Source organism: Cyanistes caeruleus, chromosome 24 (assembly GCF_971803275.1).
Source record: "Cyanistes caeruleus chromosome 24, bCyaCae1.hap1.1, whole genome shotgun sequence".
NCBI classification, from domain to species: Eukaryota; Metazoa; Chordata; class Aves; order Passeriformes; family Paridae; genus Cyanistes; species Cyanistes caeruleus.
The window spans coordinates 1,590,968-1,614,152 of NC_141724.1; the positions used below are offsets into that span (position 1 = coordinate 1,590,968).

General features: G+C 61.6%; 1 protein-coding gene across 2 annotated transcripts; it reads right to left on the bottom strand.

The window, feature by feature from the left end:
* Window positions 1–218: 218 nt before the first annotated feature.
* On the bottom strand, window positions 219–22,814 carry PIK3C2B (phosphatidylinositol-4-phosphate 3-kinase catalytic subunit type 2 beta). Of its 2 annotated transcripts, XM_086861589.1 has the most exons (33): window positions 22,733–22,814; window positions 16,141–17,064; window positions 15,734–15,834; window positions 15,290–15,444; window positions 14,643–14,763; window positions 12,782–12,893; window positions 12,438–12,517; window positions 11,957–12,020; window positions 11,380–11,526; window positions 10,996–11,029; window positions 9,591–9,786; window positions 8,174–8,296; window positions 7,054–7,221; window positions 6,794–6,905; window positions 6,570–6,712; window positions 5,410–5,598; window positions 5,225–5,318; window positions 5,053–5,147; window positions 4,715–4,895; window positions 4,244–4,351; window positions 4,064–4,156; window positions 3,710–3,839; window positions 3,347–3,483; window positions 3,083–3,252; window positions 2,590–2,746; window positions 2,379–2,488; window positions 2,094–2,295; window positions 1,882–2,006; window positions 1,684–1,801; window positions 1,424–1,505; window positions 1,225–1,331; window positions 1,014–1,142; window positions 219–932 (listed from the first exon to the last, which is right to left on the bottom strand). In XM_086861589.1, exons 2-33 carry the CDS (start codon window positions 17,014–17,016, stop codon window positions 744–746), a joined length of 4,848 nt encoding a protein of 1,615 aa, XP_086717715.1. In that variant the 5' UTR covers window positions 17,017–17,064; window positions 22,733–22,814; the 3' UTR covers window positions 219–743. The 2 variants fall into 2 exon arrangements, with proteins under 2 accessions (XP_086717715.1, XP_086717714.1); XM_086861588.1 differs by lacking the exon at window positions 22,733–22,814 and having other exon boundaries at window positions 16,141–17,390.
* Window positions 22,815–23,185: the final 371 nt, after the last annotated feature.

The following is a 23,185-nucleotide window of genomic DNA, read 5'->3' on the forward strand; positions in this document are numbered from 1 at the left end:
GGAAGGCAGACCCCAGACCCCCAGGGCTCGGCGTTCTGGAGGGTGCGGCAGGCAGATGTGTGCCCAGATGTGCAGGCAGAGGGGCAGATGTGCCAGATGTGCCACCCCGTGCCTTTCATCCCTTCTCGTGATCCCATTCCCGTGTTCCAGAGGCAGGAGATTCCCAACTTCCCCTGAGAATCCACCCCGGCCACCGCCACGCCGCAACCGCCACCAGATCCAATATTTAAAACTTTTAATATAAAGGTTAAAGTTAATTATTCTCGATCCTGAGAAACATTTCGTCCGTTTACGGAGCTGTCGCTGTAAACAAAGCACCACAGGCACCAAGCCCGCACCCGGAGCCGGGTGGCAGGCGGGGAGGACACGGATGTCCCCAGGGCAAGGGGACAGCAGAGGTGGCCGGCAGCCACACGGGACGGGCACCCCGCCACGCCGCTCTCCTTTGGGAGCGAATTCCCCGCGGTGGGAATTGCCCGATTCCTGGGCTGGGGAGGTCCACACACCCCCCAACCCCTCCCCACCCCCCTCCACCTCCGCCCCGGTGCTCACGCTACTCGTTATTAAAAAAAAAAAAAATTAAAATACGGATATCCCAAAGGAAGAAATAACCCCCGAACCGCCCCACGCCCCTCCCGCCCCGCGTTGCTCCCTTGACACAAGGTAAACTTAAAAAAAGAAGCCACCTGGGCAGCGCCCTTTTGGGGACACACCCGGGGGTCCCGGGGTGGTTTGGGGGGGACTCAGAGGGTGCCGTGGCCGCGGGAGCCCAGGGCGAACCAGCCCATCTTCTCCTGGGCCAGGTCCAAGTCGCGGAGGCGAATTCCCACCTCCCCCAGCAGGATGTTCTCCCAAAATCCCTCCTCGCTCAGCACGCTCAGCCGCAGCTCCCGCTGCTCCAGGTCCCCCCGGGGGATCCCGTCGTACACCAGCTGTGGGACACAACGGGGGACAAACCCTCAGCCGCGGCCGCCCGCGGGGACGCCCCAAATCCGTCCCCGTCCCCCCCTTACCATCTCGTTGTAGGTGGGGTTGCAGGTTTTTCGGGCCACTTTGGTTTTCCTCTTGGTGGTTTTTTGGGGGTCGGGCAGCAGGTAGGTCTTGACGTAGGGGTCGGGGTCGTTGCCGTCCTGCAGGGGTGGCTGTGGGGCAGAGCGGGGACACGCGGTGAGAGCAGGGAGGGGACAGCCCCCCGCCCCGTCCCCGTGCCTGCCGTGCTCCTACCAGCCCTCGGATGTGCATCACCATGATGAAGAGCTTGTTGTTCTTGTAGGAGATGGAGAGCTTCACCTCCCCGCCGACCTTGCCCAGGGATCGAGCCCACGTGGCGTCTGGAGAGGGGGACGGGAGGGATGGGACAGCTTTGGTGTCACCTCCTGCCGTCACCCTCCAAAATCACCCCCCAAAATCACCCCTGCCCCACCTGCCGGCTTCGGGGTCGTGTTGGCTCCAGCCGCCTTCTCATCCCGGGGCAGGGGGTGGAAGAAGGTGTAGATGAGGTCACACTGCGGGGTCAGGAGGTGACATTAGCGGTAACAGCGGTGACAACATCCCCGCCACTCAAAACCGATGCTCTACATGCGGCACACGCCGCTGCTCTACGAGCTGCATTGTCCCCAAGCGTGTCCCTGGTGGCCCTGGCGCTGTCCCCAGCTCCCCGCAGCCCCCACCCCGTGTCCCCACCTCTGCCACCTCGGGGGCGGCGTGGATCAGGTGCCAGATGTAGCCGTTGAGCTCCTCCTTGCGCCGCTCGGCCACCGCCTCGCCCCGCGGGCGCCCGATGACGAACCTGCTGGGGAAGCTGCGGGGGGACGGACACTCAGGGGGGATCCCGGGGGGTTCTGGGGAGTCCCTGGAGGTCCGGAGGGGCTTCAGGAGTACCTGGGCAGCAGCGAGGAGGGGAAGAGGAGGCGCAGTTTGTTGTGCAGTTCCTGGAACTCCTCGAAGGTGCGCTGCACGAAGGTCACCTCGCTCGGGTTGTCCCTCTGCACCTTCACCACGTAGGTCTGCAGAGAGGTGGGGCCGTGATGTGGGACGGGGCCCCGGGGCACCCCGAGCCCAGCCCGGGCCTGTCCCCAGCTGTCCCCACTCACGTAGCCCTTGCTGGGGTTGAAGACCCTCTCGTGGCGGCAGAGGAAGACGTCGCGGATCCGGCCGGACGTTTTGAGGGTGTGCGTGCGGGGGGCGAAGGACAGCGTGGGCCGGGCGTCCGAGGCCGTGAACTTCATCTGCGCCAGGTTGTGGATGAAGAAGTTGAGCTTGGTGGCCACGCTGCCCAGGCTGGACTCGATCAACCTGCAACGAGGCCGTCGCGTGCTCAGTGCCACCGTCCGAGGGACCCTCCGGCCGCTGCTGTGTCACCCGCCCATGTCCCCTACCTGGTGAAGTAGGTGGTGGCATCGGCATCGGAGTCCTGCGGCCTCAGCGCGTCGTAGACGTACTTGAGGTCCTCCAGGTCGGAGAGCTCAGGGATGCCACAGGACAGCATCTGGCAGGGATGGGGACAGGGATGGGGACAGGGATGGGGACAGGGGACAAAGGGACCCCTGTGCCACGCTGAGGGGAATTTTGTGGCCTCCCGGCTCTCACCAGCCCCAGCAGGTTGAGGAAGAGGTGGGTGTGCTTGCGGATCAGGTTGTAGGCCTGGCAGCAGAGGTCCACGAAGTCGTGGAAGCGGCTGGAGGGCTTGTCCCCGCCGTTGATGACGTACGCCATGTCCGAGGTGAAGACAAACGGCGCCCGGTCCCTGCGGAGGGGGACAGGAGGGACAAAGTGAGCAGGGATGGAGGGTGGGATCAGGAGAGGGAGAGGTCACCCAGCACCAGGACAAGGTCAGGGAGAGGTCACCCACCACCAGGACACAGAGAGGGAGAGGTCACTCACCACCAGGACATGGACAGGGAGAGGTCACCCACCACCAGGACATGGACAGGGAGAGGTCACCCACCACCAGGACATGGAGAAGGAGAGGTCACCCACCACCAGGACATGGACAGGGAGAGGTCACCCACCACTAGGACATGGACAGGGAGCTTCCCCCTCTGCAGGGATGAGGGCAGGAGGTCCCAGGGGCCTCTCTCACCTCTTGATGTTGCCGAACATCTGGGCGTGGCCCAGGAACCTGCCGAAATCGATGTGGAACATGTGGCCCGTGGTCTTGAGCATGATGTTGTCGTTGTGCCTGTCACAGATGCCCAGCACGTAGGTGGCCACGCAGCAGCCGGCGCAGGAGTAGATGAAGTTTTCCACGGCCTGTGAGGAAGGAGGGAAGGACAAGGAGAAAGGATGGATACGATGGGAAGCAAGGCTGGTCCCTGGAATGGGGGACACAGGGATTCTTCCTCACCTTCTCATACTCATCCTCTTTGGGGTTGTGTTTCTGCAGCCAGTCCGCCAGCGGCCGGTCCTTGAAGGAGCCGGTCACGCCGTGCTCCACCTGGATCTTCCGCAGGGTCTCGGCGTTGGGGATCATCTCCACCATGCCTGGCAGGTGGGACAGTGGGGTGAGACCCTTCCAGCCCCAAGAACCATGACCCCAACCCCTTTTGTCACCAACCCGAGCATTCCCCACCTGTCACCACTGCATGACAGGGATGGGATGGTGGCATCACACCCCAGGATGGTGGCATCACACCCCAGGATGTCCCGAGCCATCCCCAGCTCCACCCAGAGCCCGGTGACCCCTGGGGACACCTAAACTCCATCTCACCTCTCCCGCGGCCGGTGGAGAAGCAGCGGAAGATGACCATGCGCATGTCCAGCCCCTCCTGCACCCAGATCTTGTTCATGATGCGGATCATCTGCAGCGTCAGCATGTCCTGCCGCAGGTCATCGCCACACTGCCGGGGGAGAGCCACCAGAACCATCAGAGCCAGGGAAGAACCACCAGAGCCACCAGAGCCACCAGAACCACCAGAGCCACCAGAGCCAGGGAAGAACCACCAGAGCCACCAGAGCCACCAAAGCCACCAGAGCCACCAGAGCCAGGGAAGAGCCACCAGAGCCTGGAGAATCTTGGAGGGCTGTGCCAGGATTTGGGCATTTCCAAAGGCGCCAGGCTCACCTTGAAGATGACGCGGATGTTCTCCCCGAGCGGATCCACGTTCTGGAAGGAGAGCTTCAATGGGACGGCGTTGGAGTTGAAGTAGGAGCAGTCCTGCCACGAGAAGGAGGGAGCGGCAGCGGGTCAGGGCGAGCCGGGAGCGGGCAGGAGCCCCCCAAGCCCCCCGGGCCTGGCACTCACCCGGGGCACGATGCCCTTGACCAGCAGGCTGGGGCTGAGCGGCAGCCGGCACGAGCCGTGGGCCTTGAAGAACTGCGCCACATCCTCCAGCCCCTCGCGCAGGATGCCCTGCGGGGTGGGAATGGGGCGGGATCCATGGGAATGGGGTGGGATGGGCATGGGATGAGGTGGGGATGGGATGGGGATGGGATGGGATGGGATGGGATGGGATGGGATGGGATGGGATGGGATGGGATGGAATGGGCAAGGAACAGGATGACCATGGGATAGATAGAGGTGGGCATGGGAAGGAGTTAGCATGGGATGGAGCAGGCACAGAACACAGCAGGCAAAAACCAGCATGGACATGGGATAGGGTAGGAATGTGATGGGACAAGGCCGGCATGGGACGAGGCGAGCATGGGATGGGCAGGATGAGTGTGGGACACGGGGCTGACACCCAGCACCCCCTGCCCCCCTCCCGGTACCCACCTGGCGGGCTGATGGGGCGGCGTCCCGGACCTGCTGCGCCAGCCTGGCCAGCGTGCTGACCAACAGGCACTGCCGGTCAAACTCCTCCCGCAGCCCCTTCCCGCAGCAGCACAGCAGCGCTGCCAGCAGGTACTGGTACCGGATGCTGAACTGCGAGTCCTTGAGGCCGTCCTTCAGCAGCCTGCTGGGGACACGCGGGGTCAGAGCAGCCTCAGGGTGCCCCTCAGCTTGGGGACACGTGGGGTCAGGTGAGGGTCAGGGTACCCCCAGCTTGGGGACACACAGGGTCAGGTGAGGGTCAGGGTGCCCCCACCACTCCCAGAGCCCCCCAAACCCACCAGAAGAAGTAGTGGGTGATCTTCAGGTCACAAATGGCTCTCTTCATGAGGAAGCGCACCAGGGGGCTGTCCAGGTAGCACTCGTACTTCAGGGCCTGCGCAGGGGACAGCGTCACGGGGGCACGGTGGCACCGGCGGGCACCCCGTGGCACATCCCGGTGCCACCACCCACCTGGACCAGCTGGGGCAGGTAATCCAGCAGCTCCGTGTCCGAGATGGAGTCAATCCACTGCACGGCCGTCCTCCTCACCTCCTGGTCCGGGAACCTGCAGCCAGGACATGTTCCGTGGGGGTGACGGCATCCTTCGGCCAGCGCCACGCGGGCTGGCGCGTCCCCACAGCCCACAGGTGGCTTACGTGGCGTGCAGCAGCCCCAGGGCGTCCTGGTGGCTCATGGAGGTCCAGTGGCTGAGCAGGGCATAGATGTCGGGCAGGCAGCCCCAGTCCCAGCTGGGGGCACTGGCCAGCAGCATGGGCAGGGCGCCGGGGGACGCGTGGCAGTGGCAGCGCTTCTCCCACAGCCGCTGCCGGTCCGCATCCGTCAGCCTGCGAGGACACGGGGACAGGGTCAGGGAGGGTGAGGAGGTGGCACCCCTGTGACCCCAAAACACATGGAAGGTTTGGAGGTGGCGTCCCTGTGACCCCAAAACACATGGAAGGTTTGGAGGTGGTGTCCCTGTGACCCCAAAACATGTGGAAGGTTTGGAGGTGGTGTCCCTGTGACCCCAAAACACATGGAAGGTTTGGAGGTGGCATTCCCATGTCCCCAAAACATATGAAAGTTTTGGAGGTGGCACCCCTGTGACCCCAAAACACGTGGAAGGTTTGGGAGGTGGCATCCCTGTGACCCCACTGTGCATGGATTTAAATGGGGCTGGCAGAACTGGGAGGTGGCATTCCCATGTCCCCAAAACACATGGATGGGATGGGGCTGGAAGGTCGGGGAGGTGACATTCCTGTGCCCCACTGTGCATGGATTTAAATGGGGCTGGCACGATGTGGAGGTGGCATCCCTGTGCCCTCATCACACAGAACGGGGACAGAACAGGGCTGGCAGGATTGGCTGTGTGTCCCCTCTGCCCCCACCGTTTATTGGAACCCCAATAAACCCCCGAGCCCTCCCTGCATCCCCTACCCCTGGAGTGGAGGGGCTGATGGACAGCAGGACCCTGCTGGGGGACAGCCAGCACCCCAGGTCCCGTGCCCCAGGGGGACTGAGCTGTCCCCCTGCCCAGGGACCCCCGAGCCAGCCCCGCTGGCCGAGCACCCCCCGAGCTTTGGGCAGCTGCTGACACCTGATCCCCCCGGACAGCTCGGGCTGGCCGAGGGACCGCTCAGCTGTCCCCAAGGAGAGGGACAGCAGGGAGGGCCGAGCATGGGAGAGCCACCCACCTCCGGAAAACTCCAGCTCCAGCCCCAGAGGAAGGATCCACCCCTCAGATGTGCCAGGGCAGCGCTGTGGGGGCGTCATCTGTGTCCCCCCAGCAGGGCAGTGCCATAAATACCGGTTTATTTACCAATAAAGTGATTTTTTCTGCATGGCCTCCCGCAGCTGGCGCTGGTCCTCCTCCCCCAGGCTGCCGAACTCGTACCTGGGGCTGAACTCGGCCGCGGGCGGGTTGGTGAACTTCACCTCGAAGGCTGAGGTGGGGAAGTCGATCTGGGGCAGAGGCAGAGGGTGAGGGGACCCCCAGGTGGAGATTTGGAGGGGGATTTGTGTCCCTGGAACGCCAGGACGTACCTGCAGGATGACACTGTCGGGCTGGTTGAAGTTTGGGGCGCTCGACCTGGCCCTGGAGTTGTCCTGAGTCGCCGGCCACAAGCCCAGGAGCTTCCGCCCGCAGGTCAGGACCCTGGGAGGGGACAAAGAGTGGCACTGGGGGGGCACTCGGGGCTGGGGCACTCGGGTGGCACCGCTGCTGGTGCTGAGCTGAGGCACTGGGCACCCCGAGGTTTTGGGGACCCCACGGCACTGGGGACCCTCCTGTGCCCCCCACGTACTGCCTGAAGTTGAAGAGGGGGGTGGTGACCCAGCCCAGGGCCTCGGGGACCCGCCGCTGCTTGTTGGCGTCGGAGGAGCCGCCCGGGGGTGGCACGGGCACGGCGAAGAGGGTGACACTGAGCAGGGTCTCCCGGGGCAGCCGGTTCACCTGGACCGGGAAGCAGATCCTGCAGGAGAGAGGATGGGAATGGGCTCGGGATGCCAGGGATGGGCTCAGGGCTCCAGGAATGGGCTCAGGGCTCCAGGGATGGGCTCAGGGCTCCAGGGATGGGCTCAGGGCTCCAGGGATGGGCTCAGGGTTCCAGGGATGGGCTCAGGGCTCCAGGGATGGGCTCAGGGTTCCAGGGATGGGCTCAGGGCTCCAGGGATGGGCTCAGGGTTCCAGGGATGGGCTCAGGGCTCCAGGGATGGGCTCAGGGCTCCAGGGATGGGCTCAGGGTGCCGGGGACGGGCGCTCCCAATCTCCTTGGCATGCCCCAGGAGAGCCTGGCCCTACAGACGCCTTTGCTGCTGGCACCGGGGTGTCCCTGGAAGTCCCTGGAAGTCTCTGGAAGTCCCTGGAAGTCCCAGCCACCCCGCAGGTTTGGGGACAGCCAGCTGGTGCTGTCCCAGCCCCGGCTGCGCTCTCCGTGCCGCGAAGGTGACCGCAGGGACAGGGCCCTCCACGCAGAGCCCCGCCGGGCACTGACCTTGCCCCACGACCCGGGGGGACCCGCCTGGGACCCCGGGGCTGGGATTGCTCTCCGCCGCTCCCAGGGAGCTCGGGGTGGCAGCTACATCCCGCGGGAAGGGGCTGGATCCCCGGGATCGCTGCGCTCGCCGCCGTCCCGCCGGGCACCTGTCCTTGGGGGCACCGGCGCCCTCTAAAATTATCCCGGTCCCATCCCCACCTCCCCGGGCCGCTGTGGATGCCAGGCGTGGCGAGGGCTCAGCGCTATTTTGGGAGCAGATCCCCTTTCCCGGGGCGGGGCTGCTATTCCCGGCGAGTGACACAAAAACTTCCAACGCCACCCCCCAAAATAAAAAGAGGTGCGGAGAGGAGCAGAGGAGGAGATTGTGAGGATGATGAAGGCAGCGTGGGTGGGCACCGGGACCCCCGTGCCTGCCCCGGGGCCTTACTGCTGGTCCCAAATGATGAGGTGGAAGAGGTATTTGTAGACGTGGGCCTTCCTGGTGAGCAGGGGGCTGCACAGCTCCTTCCCGCCGTGGCTGAGGGAGCACGAGAGGTAGAAATCTTCATAACTGCGGGAAAAACACCAAGTGAGCCGGGTGGGGCCACCTGAGCCCCTAAATTCTGTCCCGAGGATGGGAAAGGGGGGGTTTACCCGGGTCACCAGAACCCCTAAATCCTGTCCAGAGGTTTGGAAAGGGGTGGGGTTTTACCCGGGTCACCAGAACCCCTAAATTCTGTCCTGAGGATGGGAAAGGAGGGGTTTACCTGGGCTACCAGAACCCCTAAATCCTGTCCAGAGGTTTGGAAAGAGGTGGGTTTTACCCGGGTCACCAGAACCCCTAAACCCTGTCCCAAGGATGGGAAAGGTGAGGTTTAGCCGGGTCACCGGAACCCCTAAATCCTGCCCCGAGGATGGGAAAGGGGGACAGAACGGGGACATTTCCCCCTCCCCCGATGTCCCCAGCACCATATGGCACGGCGCATTCCGGCACACGGGGGGGCCCTGCCATGTGGCAGGTGCCGAGCGACAATCCGGGCAGGGCTGCGACAATCCGGGCAGGGCTGCGACAATCCGGGCAGGGCTGCGGGGCGCGGGGGTCAGGGGCTGGCGGCATTTCCCAGGCTCGCCGCTTTGTTCGGAGCCACTCACCAAGGGGAATACATTAAGGACAAGGACAAAGGCGAGGGGTCCCCGGAGGGGCGGCTCTGCCGGCGCCGCTGTCGCCACCCCCCGGTCCCCTCCCGGTCCCCTCCCGGTCCCCCCCGCGCCGGGCACGGGCACGGAGGAGCGGAACAAAGGGGCTGGCGCGGGGCCGCCGCGTGGGGCCATCTGTCACCTCCCCCGGGTGGCGCGGTGGCCTCGGCAGGAGCCAGCCCGGCCCGGGCTGCGGCGACATCCCGCCCTGCCTGGCAGTGCCAGCATTCCCGGGAATGTGCTGGGATTTTGGGGTGTCCCAGTGTCAGCATTCCCGGGAATGTGCTGGGATTTTGGGGTGTCCCAGTGCCAGCATTGCCGGGAATGTGCTGGGATTTTGGGGTGTCCCAGTGTCAGCTTTCCCAGGAATGTGCTGGTATTTTGGGGTGTCTTGGTACCAGTGATCTCAGGACCACGATGGGATTTTGGGGCATCCCAAGCACACAGCGGGACTTTACAACATCCCAGGAGCTGGAATTGATGATCCCTCACATCCCACAATCCACAATCACTCCCTACCCCACCCTCAACCCCCAATATCCCCATTTTACCCCCACTCCCTCCCTGGGGACCCTCAGGCCGCCTCACCCCTTGTCCCCAACATTCCCGGGAATACCTGGGATACAAACAACACCCGGAAAGGCGCGGGGTAGCGTGGAGCGGCTCACCTGGCGGCCCAGGTGATGGGGATGCGGTGGGTGGCGTAGACGGTGAAGGCCAGCGGGCAGGTGAGCAGCCTCGCCTCCTGCGCCGCGCCCAGCTCGCGGCTCCCGGGCGCGGCCGTCTGGAAATCCGCGTTGAAGGTGCTGCAGTAGAGCTCCACCAGGTTGAGGATGGCGGCCGTCAGGCTCTCCACGATCCTCTCTGCGGGAAAGGCGGAGGTTCCCTCAGGGATCTGTGGATCCCTCGGGGATCCGGCGGTTCCTCGGGGAAACGTGGGCAGGGATCCATGAATCCTTGAGGGATTGTTCAATTCCTCAGGGAAACATGGACAGGGATCCATCAATCCCTCAGGGATCCATCGATTCCTTGGGGATCCATAAATCCCTCAGGGAAACATGGACAGGGATTCATCAGTCCCTCAGGGATCCATCAATCCATCAGGGATCCATCAATTCCTCGGGGATCCATCGATCCCTCAGGGAAACACGGGCAGGGATCCATGAATCCTTGGGGGATTGTTCAATTCCCCAGGGAAACATGGACAGGGATCCATCAATCCCTCAGGGATCCATCAATCCCTCAGGGATCCATTGATCCCTCAGGGATCCATCGATTCCTTGGGGATCCATCAATCCCTCAGGGAAACATGGACAGGGATCCATCGATCCCTTGAGGAAACATGGGCAGGGATCCATTGATCCCTCAGGGAAACACGGACCGGGATCCATCAATCCCTCAGGGATCCATTGATTCCTTGGGGATCTATCAATCCCTCAAGGAAACACGGACAGGGATCCATCAGTCCCCCAGGGAAATACGGACAGGGATTCGTCAATCCCTCAGGGATCCATTGATTCCTTGGGGATCCATCAATCCCTTGAGGAAACACGGGCAAGGATCCATCAATCCCTCAAGGATCCATCAGTCCCTCAGGGATCCATGAATCCTTCAGGGAAACATGGACAGAGATCCATAGATCCCTCAGGGAAACATGGGCAGGGATCCATAGATCCCTCAGGGAAACATGGGCAGGGATCCATAGATCCCTCAGGGATCCATAGATCCCTCAGGGAAACATGGGCAGGGATCCATAGATCCCTCAGGGATCCATCCCTCAAATCTGGATTTGGGACCCCCGCGCTGCTTCCCGCCGACCCAGGGATGAATTAATGACAGCGGGAATTCCAAACTTCCCGTTTGGAGGAAGGGGAATTCCAGGTTTCCCATCTGGAATGCACAAGGAGCAACAACACCCCCCAAAATCCTCCTTTTTTTTTAACCAGACCGGTTTCCAACCCGTTTTTTGGCCCGGAGAGTTGAAGGAGCAGGAGGAGGAGGAGGGGTTGGAGATGAAAAGCGCCACGAACTTGAGCCCAGAAAGGGGAGCAGGAGAAGAGAAAGAAGAAATACCTCGATTTTCCCTCTTGGCCAGAACATTTGGATCCTGTGGAGGGAAAGAAAAAAAAAGAAAACCAAAACGAAACAAAACACACGAAAAAGTGAGAAACCACAAAAAATAAAAAAAAAAAATTAAAAAAATGGAGAAATCACATTAAAAAAAAAGAAGAAACCACAGAAAAAAAAAAGAAAGAAGAGAAACCACAAGAAACCCCTGAGCTGCAGCCCGGAGCTGCCAAGGCGGATTTTACGTAACCACCGCGAGCTGCCAGATCCAGGCTGCTCGCGGCTATTCAGGGATTTTCCACGTGGTGGAAAGGAGGGAAAAGAGCCAGATGTGAGGAGTTCCTTTTTCTCTCCTCACAGCTCCCGGCCCTGCAGGTGCCCCTGGCTCACCTTCTGGATTTTGGGCTGCATGCGGGACGGGCAGGGCGGCATCTGGTTGAGGGCGGCGGTGATTTCCTGGGATTCCACGGCCGCCAGGGCGTTGCAGATGGCCATGACCGACTGGATCACCCGCTCGGCTTTCAGCGGGAATTCTCCCTGCCAGGGGGAGAGGGGCTGCAATGGGATCTCCCCCCAACAGCCCAGGGATCTGGCCCAGGAATGGAGCGATTTGTGCCTCAGTTTCCCGGTTTTCCCCATCTCTTTAGGTGGATTTTAGGAAAATTGAATTTTCCCCCCTGGAGGGTGTTGGGTGTTGGAAAAGGCTCCTCAGGGATTGGGCATGGCCAGAGCTTCAGGAGAGTTTGGAAAATGCTCCCGGGGCTGCCCAGGGTGGGATTTTGGGGTGTCTGTGCAGGGCCAGGAGTCGGGATTGATAATCCTTATGGATCCATTCCCGCTCCAGATATTCCAGGATTCCTGGCCTTTCTCTGACACAGAATCCCACGAGGAGAAGGGGAAGGAATCCACAGGAAAGGAAAAGTGACCCCAAAACCCCCCAAACCCCGCAAAGCACCGCTGGCCTCACCTCGGCCGCCAGGAACGCGTCCACCTCATTGTGGAAGGTGTCAAAGAGGAGGCTCAGGGCCTGCCTGGGGGACAGGGGACAGCGCTCAGCCCCATCCGGGGGACACCTGGGGACAGATCCCCCACCCAGAGGACACCTGGGGACACCTGGGGACAGATCCGCCACCCAGGGGACACATGGGGACACCTGGGGACAGTTCTCCCACCCAGGGGACACCTGGGGACAGTTCTGCCACTCAGGGGACACCTGGGGACACATCGGGACAGATCCCCCACCCAGGGAATGTCTGGGGACATGTGGGGACAGTTCTCCCGCCTGGGGGACACCTGGGGACAGTTCCCCTGGCCAGGGGACATCTGGGGACAGTGCCATGGTGTCCCCGGGGTGGGGACAGTGCCGCGGTGTCCCCGGGGTGGGGACAGTGCCGCGGTGTCCCCGGGGTGGGGACAGTGCCATGGTGTCCCAGCCGTGTCACCAGTACCTGCTGATGGTCTGTTTGAGGGGCCGCTCCTGCAGGTGGATGTGGTGGTTGAGGGTGGAAGGGCTCTGGTCATCGCTGGCCTGGGGACACCGAGAGGCTGAGCGGGGGTGACACCGAGCCCCGGTGACCCAGGGAGGTGACACCAACCCGTCAATGTCCCAAGAAGGTGCCACCAAACCCCTGGTGACTGAGGTAGGTGCCACCAAGCCCTGGTGTCCCAGGAAGGTGCCACCAACACCCAGTGTCCCAGGGAGGTGGCACCAACCCCTGGTGTCCCAGGGGGGTGACACCAACCCCCCGATGTCCCAGGGAGGTGACACCAACCCCCCGCTGTCCCCACGCACCGTGCGGGCCAGCTCGCTGCGCGCTGCCTTCCTCCGCAGCAGCTGCAGCCGGATGTCGATGTCGAATTTCCTGCAGTGCTGGATGTGCTCGTGGCTGCCCAGCGTGTGTTTGCTGCGGGGACAGGGCCACAGGCTCATTCCACATCCCAAAATCCCACCTGGAGTGCCCCAAAATCCCTCCTGGAGTGTCCCATCCCAAAATCCTGCCTGGAGTGCCCCAAAATCCCACCTGGAGTGCCCCAAAATCCCACCTGGAGTGCCCCATCCTGAAATCCCAGCCAGGCCTTGGCTGGGCCCAGGGCGGCCCTGCCTGCACAGGGACTTTGTGGCAGCAGGAAACCCAGAGAATGAGGAATTGTTTTCCCTCCTTCCCCTCCGGAGCCGGGCCCAGCCTGCCAGGACCTGCCCAGGGATCCTCGGGAAGCAGGGCACGGATCCGAGCGGCTGGAGGGGGCTCTGAGAGCGGGATTGGGGTGAATCTTGGAGCTGGGAATGACAGGGAGAACCCTGGAGCTGGGAATGCCATCCTGATTCCCCCATCCAGACCCCCCTGGACCCCTCCAGCCGCGGGTCCCTCGCTGGCCTGGATCAATCCCACGGGAATGCCGTGCCAGCGGCTCAGGATGCCGGGCAGAGCTCCGGGGTTTTGGCACTTCCAGCATCTCCTCGGCCATGGGAAGATGTGGGAAGAAAAGATCGGCCACAAAAGGGGCTTTGTGCTCCCAGAGGAGCCAGGAAATCTCCTTTGGGGTCTGCTCCCTGCAGGAAAAGGGGATCATTCCTTTGGGAATGGCTGGATGGATCCGGCCCGGGCAGCTCCGAGAACCCCAGGGCTGCTGCAGAGACCTGGGCACATCTGGGCACATCTGGGCACACCTGGGCACATCTGGACAGGGCTGTTTGGAGCCACAAGGGCTTGGCACCCACGGAACAGCCCCTTTGGTGGCCCTAAATCCCCTTTGGTGGCCTCAAATCCCCTTTGGTGGCCCTGAATCCCCTTTGGTGGCCTCAAATCCCCTTTGGTGGCCCTGCAGCCCCTTGGTGCCTCCCCTGGTCCCAAGCATTCCCAGCCGTCCCTTTAGATCCCAAACCGGCGGCTCCTGTGGCTCAGCTCCCACGGAATTCCCGCGGCCGGGGCATCTCTCCAGCAGCAGGAGCTGGCTCCAGCCCCGTGAAAGGCCGGGAATGCCGTGGCTGCTGCTTCTCCCTCTGCAGAAAGCTCTCCCAAACCCCCAAACCCCCTGGAAAAACAGAATTCCTCCAGGAAAGGCAGTGAGGGAATGAGGGACAGCTCTTCCCTGCTATTCCTGAGCCCCCCAGATCCCTGTCACACCTTCTCCCGGGATTTAGGGAGAAGCCGGGCTCCGCTCCCTGACACGGCTTTTTACGGAATTCTCCTCCAAAAAGCATTTTTGGCAGCTCCAGGCTTCCCAGCTGGTTTTCCAGGCGCCTGGGGGTCAGCCTGACGGATACCACCGGGAACGACATTCCCAACATGCTGCTCTTGGCAGGAGCAGCTCCAGAGGCAGGAAAAGGAACGGAGAAGCTCCTGCTGTGCTCACCGACATCAAACCTGGGTGTTCATCACACCCTGGAGCACCTGGGATGGATTTTCCCTGTTTTTTTCCGTTTTTTCCTGTTTTTTCTCTGTTTTTCCTTTGATTTTTCTGTTTTTTCCCTGTGGTTTTCCCTGTGTTTTACTCTGTTTTTCCCTGTTCTGCCCTGCTTTTTCCCTGTTTTTCCCATTTTTTCCTTTTCCTTCCCCCTTTTTTCTGTTTTTTCCCTGTTTTTTCCCCATTTTTTCCCTGGTTTCCCTCTGTTTTTTCCCATTTTTATCCCAGTTTTTCCCACGGCCCCTCACTTCTGCAGGAATTCCTCCAGGCCGCAGATTTTGAGCAGGAAATCCTCGACGTCCACGGCGTGCAGCTCGTCGTGGGTGTAGCACAGGGCCTGGTAAATCAGCAGGTCCACGGTGGAGGAGCCTGCGGGGATAGGAATCCTGAATTCCCGAATCCTCGGGAACGGCGGGAATGGCGGGAGTGGGTGGGAAACGGTGGGGGTGGTGGGAATGGCAGGACTGGGGCAACAGCGGGAATGGCAGGAATGATGGGAATACTGGGAATGCTGGGAATGCTGGGAACTGTGGGAATGCTGGGAACACCAGGAGCAGTGGGAATGCTGGGAATGGTGGGAATGGCAGGAATGGTAGGAACGACAGGAATGGTGGGATTGGTGGGAACAGCAGGAATGGTGGGAATGTAGGAATGGCGGCAATGCTGGGAACAGCGGGAATGGCGGGATTGGCGGGAATGGTGGGAACTGTGGAATTGGCGGGAAAAAGCAGGAATGGTGGGAACAGCAGGAATGGCGGGATTGGTGGGAACCAATTGTGGGGTTGGTGGGAATGGCGGGAACAACGGGAATAGAGGGAACAGTGGGAACGGTGGGAACAGCAGGACTGGCGGGAATGAGGGAATTCCGGCTGTTCCCGAGGCTGGCGGCCCTCACAGTCGCAGGTGAAGGTCAGCGGCTCCCTCAGGCTGTCGCACACCACCGTCACCTTCAGGCTGACGCCGGCGCCCGGCTGCTCTGCGCTCAGGTTCACGGCATTCCACACCAGCCCCGTCCCGGAATAATCCTTGGTGCCGGAGCTGGAGCGCAGCCTGGGGGAGCAGGGACGGCTCAGGGATCCTGATGGATTTGGGGGAGTCCCCCCGGCCCAAAAATCACCTGGGTGGCCTTCAACTCCCTTTTGGTACCACAAGGGCTTGGCAACCTTGGGAACAGCCCCTGTTGGTGGCCCTGAAGCCACTTTTGGTGGCCCTGGAACCCCTTTTGGTGGCCCTGCAGCCCCTTTTGGTGGCCCTGAATCCCCTTTTGGTGGCCCTGAAACCCCTTTTGGTGGCCCTGCAGCCCGTTTGGGTTGTCCTGCGGGTGTTTTTGTGTACTCACACATCCAGCATGTGACAGAACGCCGCCACCTCCTCATCCCGCTCCTCGGACACCTCAAAGAGCTCATAGCCGTTGGCCAAGGAGTGCAGCCGGGGGGCCACCTGTGGGGCAGGGCACGGGCCTGTCACCTGGGGGCCACCACCGGGGCCACCCCGCCATGGGGACCACCAGCCCCGCTGGAGCACCTGTGCCACACCAGGGCCACCACGGTGGGGACAGAGGTGGCCCTACAGCCCTGCGGGGGCCAGCACAGGAGGATTTGCTTTGGCCACGGCTGGGAGACCCTCAGAGCCCCCCGCGGCCGCTCCATCTGAATTTTCCTAATGAGGTTGTGGCGCTCAGAGAGCTCTGAATTCCCAGCTCCATCCCCGCTCCAACTCCAATTCCAGCAGCGGGAAGCTTCTCACCGGCTCCACGGAGATCCTGCGGTTCCTGTTGGGCGCCAGGTTCTTCCTGTTGCCCGCGCGGGGTCCGTAGGTGCGCGGGGGCACCTGGGGGGGCATGGTCTTGCTCCGTGCCACCGGCTTCCCGCTGGATTCCTTCTCCAGGATGCTCCTGCCTTCCTTCCAGCCCCGGGAAGCTTCCCTCAGCACCTCGGACTCGTAGGTGGACTTGAGGTTGAGGCAGGTGATGGCGTCCACGCCATAGGGATCCTCCTGGGAGATGCGGCGCCCCAAAAGCTTGTCCTGAGCCACTGAGAACATGTTGATGTCCCTGGGCTGGCCCTGGCCCTTGGGGGACAGCGGGGACGCCTTCCCTGAGCGCTGGCCGCCCTCGGGACAGCCCCACAGTGGGTGCCGCGGCGGCAGCGGTGGCGGAGAGAGCTTTTTGGGGGAACCGCCGCCGTTGTGGGGCTCGGAGCCGTTGAGGGGCTCCCCAAGGAAATCCCGCTGCGAGCCCTCGAAGATGAACAGGTAATCCCCGCTCAGGGGGCCCTTCCGCCACGGCTGCGGCTCCGGCCGGGCCGGACCGGGCCCGGGTGGCGCTTGGGGACCCTCGGGGACAGCGGGGACGTTGTAGCTGAGCGTGGGGTCGGAGCCTGAGAGCCCCCGCGCCGCTTTGATGCCGGCGCAGCCGTTCCTGTCCACGGGGTCATCCCAGGAGATGAGGGAATGCTCCCGGAGCTGCTCCTTCCTGGCCCGGCTCTCCTCCTTGTCCTGGCGGAGCCGGGATAAGGCGTCGTATTCCATCTGCAGCGCCTCGGCCAGCGCCAGCTCCTTGCGGCTCAGCCCCACCGACTCCAGCGCCGGCCACTGCTCGCCGGGGCCGCGTGGGCCCGACATCCTGCCGGGATCGGGGTCAGGAGAACGGCATCCTGCTGCTCCGGCCTCCTGGGAACGGGAAAGGCAGGGGGTTAATGGATGGGCACCCGCGGATGGCTGGGAATGGGGGAAGTGAGGGATTGATGGATGGGTGCCCATGGATTCTGGGAATGGGGGAAGAGAGGGATTAATGGATGGGCAGCCATGGAATCTGGGAATGCGGGAAGAGAGGGATTGATGGATGGGTGCCCATGGATATTGGGAATGGGGGAAGTGAGGGATTAATGGATGGGCAGCCATGGAATCTGGGAATGCGGGAAGAGAGGGATTGATGGATGGGTGCCCATGGATATTGGGAATGGGGAAAGTGAGGGATTAATGGATGGGTGCCCATGGATTCTGGGAATGGGGAAATGGAAATGCTGCAGGGATGGGATGGAATATCCCAAAGTCCTTTCCCACCCCTCTGGAATCTCCCGGATAAGGAAGGCCGGGCTGGCGCTGCTGGCTCAGCCCTTCCTCTGCGCCTGGAAAAAGGGAAACGCGCGGGGGCCCAGCAGGGCCAGGGGTAAAAATAAAGACGTGGCTGCAGCTGCTGCTTCCCCTTCCTCGGGAGCCCACAGACACCAGGCAGGGCAGGGTCTGAGCTGGAATCCCGAATTTTTTCCCCAAGGATAAAATCAACCCCGGATTTGGGGATTTGGCAGCGGGATCAGCACCTGCAGCTGGGGCTGAGCCACCCCAAACCCCACGAGGCTGCCCCAGCACGGTGATTTTAGAAAAATTATCAATGATTTGAGAGAAAAAAAAACAGCCCCTGCCGGCAAATCCAGGGATTTTTAAGGCAGAATGGAAGAGATGGGAAAGGAAGGGATGAGAGGGGCAGCTCCAAGGTTTATTTCAGGAGAGGGAACCGGGAATGGCCTGGGACAGATGGGAAATTTCTGGATCTCACGGATATTCCCCAGCACCCACCCCAGGGACTGCTCAGCTCTAAAAATCACCTCCAGTTTTTGGGGTTTTGGGCAGGTTAGGACCACGGGAGCTCCCATTTTTGGGGTTCACACCAGGTCTGGCTCCAGTGCCCCCCCAGGCTCTCCTCTGTCCCACACAGGGCTCTGTTGATGCCCCAATTTAGGGTAAAAAAGGGGCCACTTCCCCTTCCCAGTAATGACAAATATTTTACTGGGAGCGCTGGGCACCACCGTGCCCATTTTGGGGAAAGCAGGAAAATCCTAAATCCCAAAACATCCCAGCCAGGAGAGGCCTGGGACCTCCCCCAGCCCCACAAGTGGCCCCCACACCCCACCCCAGTGACCAGTGACCACCTCCCTCCATTCCAGGCCGGTCCTGGGGGTTTTTTGTCACCCCCTGGACACGTTTGGATGGGATATCGGGAATAAATCCCAGTCCCAAGGGCCCCCCTGACCCCGAGTTCTGCAGGACCAGATGGTTCCTAACGAGCTCCGCAATTCCCGCAGGATTTGTCCCTTCCCGAGTCCCTCTCGGCCCCCCAGCACCAGCTCATCCAGGGATTTTGGTGCTTTCCAGCTGGAAAAACTGTCTCCAGGGGGTGTTGAGAGGTTGGGAATGTTCCCTTCCCTGGCATTTCAGGCCCTGCTGGCAGCTGCGGCTTTTTCCTGGAAAAGCAGAAATCCCAAAAGCTGGAAGCCGAACAGAGGAAAATCTGCTTTTAACCCAAAAGCAATAAACTCAATTTTGTGGCTGACGAAGCCACAGCTCCGCGCTGGTCTCCAAGACAAACATCTGCATCCCGCTGGAGCTCGGAGCCGCGTGTGGGGCTGGAATAGCCACGGGAATGGGGCGGGAATGAGGTGGGAATGGCCATGGGAATGGGGTGGAAATGGGGCAGGAATGAGATGGGAATAGCCACGAATGGGGTGGAAATGGGGCAGAAATGGGGTGGGAATGAGGCGGGAATGGGGCAGGAATGAGGTGGGAATAGCCACAAATGGGGTGGGAATGGGGCAGAAATGGGGTGGGAATGAGGCAGGAATGATGTGGGAATGGCCATGGGAATGGGATGGGAATGGGGCAGGAATGGGGCAGAAATGGGGTGGGAATGGGGCAGAAATGGGGTGGGAATGGGGCAGGAATGAGGTGGGAATGGGGCTGGAATGGGGTGGGAATGGGGCAGGAATGAGGTGGGAATGGGGCTGGAATGGGGTGGGAATGGGGCTGGAATGGGGTGGGAAATGGGTCCTACCCCATGGAGGAAAGCCTGGCTGAGGGGTCTGACAGCCACCAGGGGATGTCACCTGTGCTGGGGACACCGTGACCCGGTGGCTCAGCCCCTTCCCATCCCAGAAGGAGCGAGGATTTGGATAATCCCAAGGGAAAGCCCCAGAATTTCCCTCCAAGTGCCGGTCCAGGAGCAGGAAGCGATGCTGGGTCAGAGCCTCCCGCTCCATGGGAATTCCAAGGGAATTTTCACGGTGCCATCATTAAAGGGAGCCACCCTGATCCTGGAAAACCTGGCAGGATCCCATGGGATCCCACGGCAGATCCCTGGATCCCCCAAATTCCAGATTCCCTCTGGAAGCAAAAGAGGCCGGATTTCCCCCAAATCCCATTCCAGCAGCCTTTTCCAGGCATCTCCCTTCCAGTTCCCCACTCTGTGGACAAAAAGCCGAATCCCAGAATCCCGGGGGTTGCACTCCCAGCTTTCCAGAGGGGGTTTGGAGCTGGATGCCCACGTCAGGAGCTCCAGCAGGATTTTCCAGGAGAGCAGCAGGAAAGGCCTGGATTTTATCCCAAAGATCCAGCCCCGCTTCCGACCTGTTTTGGAGGATTTTCCTGCTCCTCCAGCTGATTTTTCTCCGATGGACAGCCCAGCCCAGCCCAGTCCCAGCTCTCTGGAGGAGGCAGGATGTGGAGCTGGACGGTGCCAAAGGCTTTTCCATCATTTTCCATGGATTTCCACCCTCAGGAGGAAATCCTGCCCTGGAAAGGTTTGGGATGAGAGAATCCCAAATCCCCCAAGCCAAAAAAAAAGAGGGAGAACCTGAGCAAGGGACAGCGGAGGGGACAGCAGGACCAGGCTGGGATTTGGGGTGGTGACAGATCCCCCTTTTCCAAGAGAGCTGTGGCACCCCACGGTGTCCCCACGGTGTCCCCAGCCTGCCCCGAGCCCAGAGCCACCTCCTGTCCCTGTCCCCATGTCACTCCCACGCCAGGACTTTCGGAATCTCTCAGCCTGTCCCCGGTGCCACCGGCCGTGTCCCCCGCGCTTCCTCCCCGCCACCCCAGGGAGCAACAGCGGGGACAGCAGGGGTTGGAGCCCTAAAAACACCCCGAAAACACAGAAAAAACACCCCAAAAACAACAGGAAAAACACCCCAAAAACAACAGGAAAAACACCCCAAAACCACCCCATAAAACTGCCCCAAAAACACCCCATAGAAACCCCCATAAAACACCCCCAAAACAACCACAGAAAACACCCCCAAAACACCCCATAAAATACCCCAAAACCACCTCAAAAACACCACCTAAAACACCCCCAAAACCACCCACAAAATGACGCAAAAACACTCAAAAAATGCCCCCAAAACACCCCAAAACCTCTTCAAAACCGCCCCAAAAACATCCTAAAAAACACCGCAAAACGCCTTAAACCCACCCCAAATCGCCCTAAAACCACCCCAAATCCTCCCCCGAGAGCTGATCCATGTGGAGCACAGCTCGGGAAGCATCCCGGGATGCCCTGGGAAGCAGCAGCAGGATTTGGGATGGATTTGGGATGGATTTGGGATCCCCCGCGCTGCCCATCCCTCATCCCGGCGCTCCAGGGCGGCCCCGGGGGATGGATCCCGCTGCTGTATCCATGGAAAACGCTCCAACCCCTTCCCTGTTGCCATGGGGCGCCTCTCCCGGAGCCAGCTGCTCCCACAGGCGAAGTGCCGGGATGCAGGGAGCACATGGATCATCCTGGGATTCAAGGGAAACTCAGAATTCCCATCCCAGTTTGGAATTGGAAATCCCAAAAATGAGCCCGGTCTTGAAAATCATGGAATAAAATAAAACCACCCTTAGAAGGTTTCATTTCTGGAGCCACAAACACATCCATCAACCCCAAATCCAGCAAATCCAAACCTCTGGAAGCAAAAAAAAAGGATTCAGGGAGGACAGGGATCATCCCAGGGATGCAGGAAAAACTGGGATCGTCATCCTGGGGATTCAGGAAGGATCGGGATCATCCCGAACCCTTTTAGGGCCCCATAATCCTCACCAGATCCATCCCAGCCTGGAATGGGAAGCAGCTCCTGGGGCTGCTCATCCTGCAGGATTCCCATGCCAAGGACACAGGCACGGAAAAGCGGGATGGGATTGGGAATGCTCCTGGGGGGATCCCTGAGCCTTTCCAGTCCCTGGCTTTGCACAGCCCTTCCCATCCCGGGGTATCCCTGTGCTCCGGCTGTCACATCCCGGTGAATCCCGGTGAATCCCAGTGAATCCCGGTGAATCCCGGTGAACCCCGGTGAATCCCGGTGAATCCCGGTGAATCCCGGTGAATCCCAGTGAATCCCGGTGAATCCCGGTGAATCCCGGTGAATCCCAGTGAATCCCGGTGAATCCCGGTGAATCCCGGTGAATCCCGGTGAATCCCAGTGAATCCCAGTGAATCCCGGTGAATCCCGGCGACGCTCCCACACGGAGCACCTGCTCCCGCTGCAGCAGGCAGGGAATGCCCGGCAGCAGGCTGGGAAGGGCCGATCCTCTGGATCCTCTCCCCAGCCTCCCTCTGGAATTTGGGAGGCCAGGAGGTGGGGCAGGTGCCTGGAGGTGGGGCGGTTATCCCGGGAAATCCGGGATAGGCAGGTTCCCCCAGCCCACAGCTCGCTGTTATCCCAATCCCTCCCGCTCTGGGAAGGAAGGATTGATTTTCCTGGGAGATCCGGGCTCCAGGCAGGTTTCCCCATCCCACAGCTCGCTGTTATCCCAATCCCTCCCGCTCTGGGAAGGAAGGATTGATTTTCCTGGTCACGCTGGTGCTCGCTGAGCCGGGCCCGGATCCCGGGAACAATCCCAGCCGTGCTCGGCCTCGCACACACAGGCAGGGAATCCATGGAGCTCCCTCTCCCGAGGGGAGCAGCTCTCAAACCTCTGGAATTTGTTATCCAGGAGCATTCCCGCAGGTTCGGGATCCGCAGGAGCGCGGGGATCCTCACAAGAGGATTTAGGGATGGGATGGAGCTGAACCTCACTCCACGGCTGTCCCTGTCCCTGTCCCTGTCCCTGTCCCTGTCCCTGTCCTGTCCCCAGCCCCGATCCCAAGGGTGCCATCCCTCCCCAGGCCAGGCGGGTGGGGAGCAGAGGCTCCAAAACCAAAAACCAAGACCAGAACCATTCCAGGATTCCGGGATCCGCATCCCTTCCCTATTTCTATCCCCCCCAAGTCCCTTCTGCCCAACTCCTCGGGCACCATTTCATTGTTCCGCTCATCCAAACCCCCCAAATTCCCCCTGCCCGGGGACATTCCGAGCCCCCCTCCCCTGGCGAGGGCCAGCCCCGCATCCCCCCCGCCGCTTTCGGGGTTCCGGGAGCAGCACCAGGATGGAGCCGCAGCTTTCGGGAAGCCAGCGGGACCCTCATCTGCCCCCCGGGAGGGGAAATTACGGGCAAACCAACCCACATTGGAATACAAAATATCATTTTTCAGCGGGGCGAGCCGAGCGGAGCCCCTGGCTCCCTCCGCTCCCCGGCGCGGCCCTACCTGCTCCGAGCGGCGGCGGCGGCGGGGCCGGGGATGCGGGAGGAGCCGGAGGGATGCGGGAGGAGCCGGAGGGATGCGGGAGGGGCCGGAGGGATGCGGGAGGAGCCGGAGGGAGGCGGGAACATCGCGGCGGAGGCGGCGGACAATGGCGGGCGCAGCGCGGGGCGGTGCGGGGCCATCTCCCGGCCGCGCTCCGCATTGCACAGAGCCCCGGCCGGTGTCCCCCGGTGTCCCCCTGAATGTCCCCGGAGTGTCCCGCACTGCACAGAGCCCCGGCCGGTGTCCCCCGGTGTCCCCTGAATGTCCCCGGGGTGTTCGGCATTGCACAGAGCCCCGGCCGGTGTCCCCCGGTGTCCCCCTGAATGTCCCCGGAGTGTCCCGCACTGCACAGAGCCCCGGCCGGTGTCCCCCGGTGTCCCCCTGAATGTCCCCGGGGTGTCCCAGATCTCCCTC

Coding starts and splice junctions, on each gene's coding strand:
- PIK3C2B (XM_086861588.1), bottom strand. CDS start 17,295: ATGGCTGCCCATCCATTAATCCCTCACTTCCCCCATTCCCAATATCCA. Junction 15,835..16,140: donor GCAGGATCTCCGTGGAGCCG/GTGAGAAGCTTC, acceptor CCTGCCCCACAG/GTGGCCCCCCGGCTGCACTC. Junction 4,896..5,052: donor ATCACCCACTACTTCTTCTG/GTGGGTTTGGGG, acceptor TGTCCCCAGCAG/GCTGCTGAAGGACGGCCTCA.